The following is a 3,148-nucleotide window of genomic DNA, read 5'->3' as shown; positions in this document are numbered from 1 at the left end:
TTTGGCAGGGAGCAATGAAGGGTCTGCCCAGCCTTGGAGGGAACAGTGGATGTTTTCTGGGTGCACTTTATAACTCAGGTCTGTTTTCCCTTCCTCCAGCGTGTGGCCCAGGAACCTTCAAATCTAAGCAGGGGGAAGGTCCCTGCTCTCCCTGCCCTCACAACAGCCGGACCACCTCCGGAGCAGCAATGGTCTGCACGTGTCGAAATGGCTTTTTCCGGGCGGACACGGACCCCGCAGACAGCGCCTGCACCAGTGAGTCCTGCCCTGGGCGAGGAGGGGAGGCGAGGGGAGGTGTGGAGGCAGCAGAGGTCCGCGCCCAGGGTGGGGGGGAGTGTGCTGTGCCCACACCAGAGGTGGGGCAGTCACGGGGGCACGCCATCCCTGACCCCCACATTCCCCCCGCAGGCGTCCCCTCTGCCCCCCGCAGCGTCATCTCCAACGTGAACGAGACATCACTGGTGCTGGAGTGGAGCGAGCGGGACGACCTGCTCTACAACGTCATCTGCAAGAAGTGCAGCGTGGAGCGGCGCCTGTGCACCCGCTGCGACGACAACGTGGAGTTCGTGCCGCGCCAGCTCGGCCTCACCGAGCGTCGCATCTACATCAGCAACCTGATGGCCCACACCCAGTACACCTTCGAGATCCAGGCGGTGAATGGCATCTCTAACAAGAGCCCTTACCCTCCCCATTTCGCCTCTGTCAACATCACCACCAACCAGGCAGGTCAGTGGAGCTGCCGAAGAGCAGGGGCTGGCTCTCCGCCGCAGCGCAGAGCGGGGATTTCTTGCTGACAGCCTTGGAGGCTGCAGTCCTTTGTGCTGCCGCGTTACTGGCTCTCCGCGCCTGCATCTAATCCCCTGGGTAAATTCTCCTCTCCGTTTAACGCGTGTCCCTGGAGGAGATGAGATCAGAACTCATGCAAGCGGAGAAGGGCAGGGTTGGCAGATGCTCCAGAGAGCTCTGGATCTCCTAGACCTACCCCAGAGATGTTGTGCCTGCTGCGAAGAGAGGAGGAAGGAAATGAGATTTCTCCCCTGTGGGCCTGGGAAGGCTCAGTACCAGCCCAAACCTTTGCAACCGGCTGAGTGCTCTGCCATTCCCTCCTTCCTCCCACTCTGGCCTGGCTCCAGCGTGCTGGTAATCTCCAGCCGCCGCGCTCTGATCTGATTTCATGGGTCTCGTCGGTGGGGTGGAGCGCGGAGTTCCTGGCGAGTGGAGGAGGGGAAGGAGCCCTGGTTTGGGCTGGCAGGACCCTTCCCCAGACCGGTTTGCAGCTAGGCGTGGGGTGAAGCGTTACCTCGGTGCTATTTCCGAGGCTCCCCTTGGTTCCTTGCCACCTTAGCTGCAAGACGTTGAGATCGCATCTCCCTACAGAGACTTGTGGGAGGCCAGTCTCAAAGCTTTTCCATGCCTTTCCCCCAAGGTTATCCGAGCAGGTCCCAGGCAGAGAGTCCCCTGCGCCGATGCGGGATGGTGGAGGGGGGAGCCTGGCACAGATGGCTCATTCCTCCCCTGCCCTCTTTCCTAGCCCCGTCTGCCGTGCCTACGATGCACCTGCACAGCAGCACCGGGAACAGCATGACGCTGTCGTGGACTCCCCCAGAGAGACCCAACGGCATCATTCTTGACTATGAGATCAAGTACTCGGAGAAGGTAAAGCAGGAGGCAGAGCAGCCTTGTCCCTCCGCCAGCTCTTCTGGCTGGCCGTCAGCACCATGGCAAAGGGGGTCCCTGCAGAGACAGTGCCTGGGGGATGTGGGAGCCAGCAAAGGGGGCATTGCTTCACAGAGGTGACACCCACATGTCTCCCCTACAGCAAGGCCAGAGCGATGGCATCGCCAACACAGTCACCAGCCAGAAAAACTCAGTACGGCTGGACGGGCTGAAGGCCAATGCTCGGTACATGGTGCAGGTCCGGGCGCGGACAGTGGCTGGATATGGCCGCTACAGCCTCCCCACGGAGTTTCAGACAACTGCGGAGGACGGTAGGTACCAGGATGGGGCTGCCTCCGTCCCCCAGCCCTCCTATGCGTGCTCCTTCCACAGCTTGACTTGAATTCCTGCCTCTCCCTCTGTCAGGCTCCACCAGCAAGACTTTCCAGGAGCTGCCTCTGATCGTGGGTTCGGCCACTGCGGGGCTGCTATTCGTCATCGTTGTGGTTATCATCGCTATCGTCTGCTTCAGGTACTGGCTTTGCAGGGAGGGGGGGTTCAGAGCTGGGTTTGGGAATTGCTCACGTCTGCCCCAGAGCTTTCCCCCTTGCCGGTGGGTAGACCTCTGGCAGCTCCAGTCTGAGAGCGAAGGACTGGACCTGCTGCACGTGGGTCCTGTGGGAGGACTGTGCATCCCTGCTTCCCCAGCACCAGCTGGGGCTCTGCCCAGGCTCCTGCCATCCTCTCTCAGCACAACTAGGCCATCTTCTCCCATTGCACCTCAAGCAGAGAGATGGCTCTGCTCACAGGCTGCCGGAGGGGAAGCTCTCTGGCATAGGCTGTCCGTGCTGGGATTTGGAAGCTGGCAGTGAATGTCTTTGCCCCATCAGGAAAGGGATGGTTACTGAACACCTCCTCTCGTCTCCTTTGGGCAGGAAGCAACGCAACAACACAGACCCTGAGTACACCGAGAAGCTGCAGCAATATGGTGAGTGTGAGAGCTCTGCCTGCTTTGCTCCCCCAGGAAATGGGCTCTGCCTGCCCTCTACCAATTCCTGCCTCCTGCACAAGCGAAGAGGCAGCCTTTGCTAGCCAGGGACTGGGAGGGATGGGCTGACAGCCGGCCAAGCTGGCTCAGCATCTGTCACCTGTGTTGCGTCCTTCCTGGTGATGACTCCTCTGCCCTTGCAGTCACCCCTGGGATGAAGGTCTATATTGACCCTTTCACCTATGAGGACCCTAATGAAGCCGTCCGGGAATTCGCCAAAGAGATTGACATTTCCTGCGTCAAAATCGAGGAGGTCATTGGAGCAGGCAAGTCCCGGGGCTGGGCACAGCAGCTGCTGAGACCACCGCCTCTCACCCTGCCACATGGCTCACCGTGCCATCCCCTTCTCCCCTTCCCCACCGCAGGGGAATTCGGCGAGGTGTGCCGCGGGCGCCTGAAGCTGCCCGGCCGCCGCGAGATCTTTGTGGCCATCAAGACGCTGAA

At 60.7% G+C, this 3,148-nt stretch overlaps 1 protein-coding gene across 1 annotated transcript in view; it reads left to right on the top strand.

Annotated features, from left to right (window-relative positions):
* The window catches only part of EPHB3 (EPH receptor B3), a 14,573-nt gene that overhangs the window by 9,216 nt on the left and 2,209 nt on the right, over positions 1-3,148 (top strand). The window contains exons 3-10 of the mRNA XM_009579355.1: positions 100-255; positions 409-726; positions 1,532-1,656; positions 1,829-1,988; positions 2,083-2,188; positions 2,592-2,644; positions 2,848-2,970; positions 3,070-3,142. Of these exons, the coding sequence (XP_009577650.1) occupies positions 100-255; positions 409-726; positions 1,532-1,656; positions 1,829-1,988; positions 2,083-2,188; positions 2,592-2,644; positions 2,848-2,970; positions 3,070-3,142 (1,114 nt within the window). The remainder of the gene's footprint in view (positions 1-99; positions 256-408; positions 727-1,531; positions 1,657-1,828; positions 1,989-2,082; positions 2,189-2,591; positions 2,645-2,847; positions 2,971-3,069; positions 3,143-3,148) is intronic.

Source organism: Fulmarus glacialis, unplaced genomic scaffold (genome assembly GCF_000690835.1).
Source record: "Fulmarus glacialis isolate BGI_N327 unplaced genomic scaffold, ASM69083v1 scaffold24026, whole genome shotgun sequence".
NCBI lineage: Eukaryota > Metazoa > Chordata > Aves > Procellariiformes > Procellariidae > Fulmarus > Fulmarus glacialis.
Note: the sequence above shows the minus strand (reverse complement) of the source record. Positions and strands in the feature narration are given on the sequence as shown.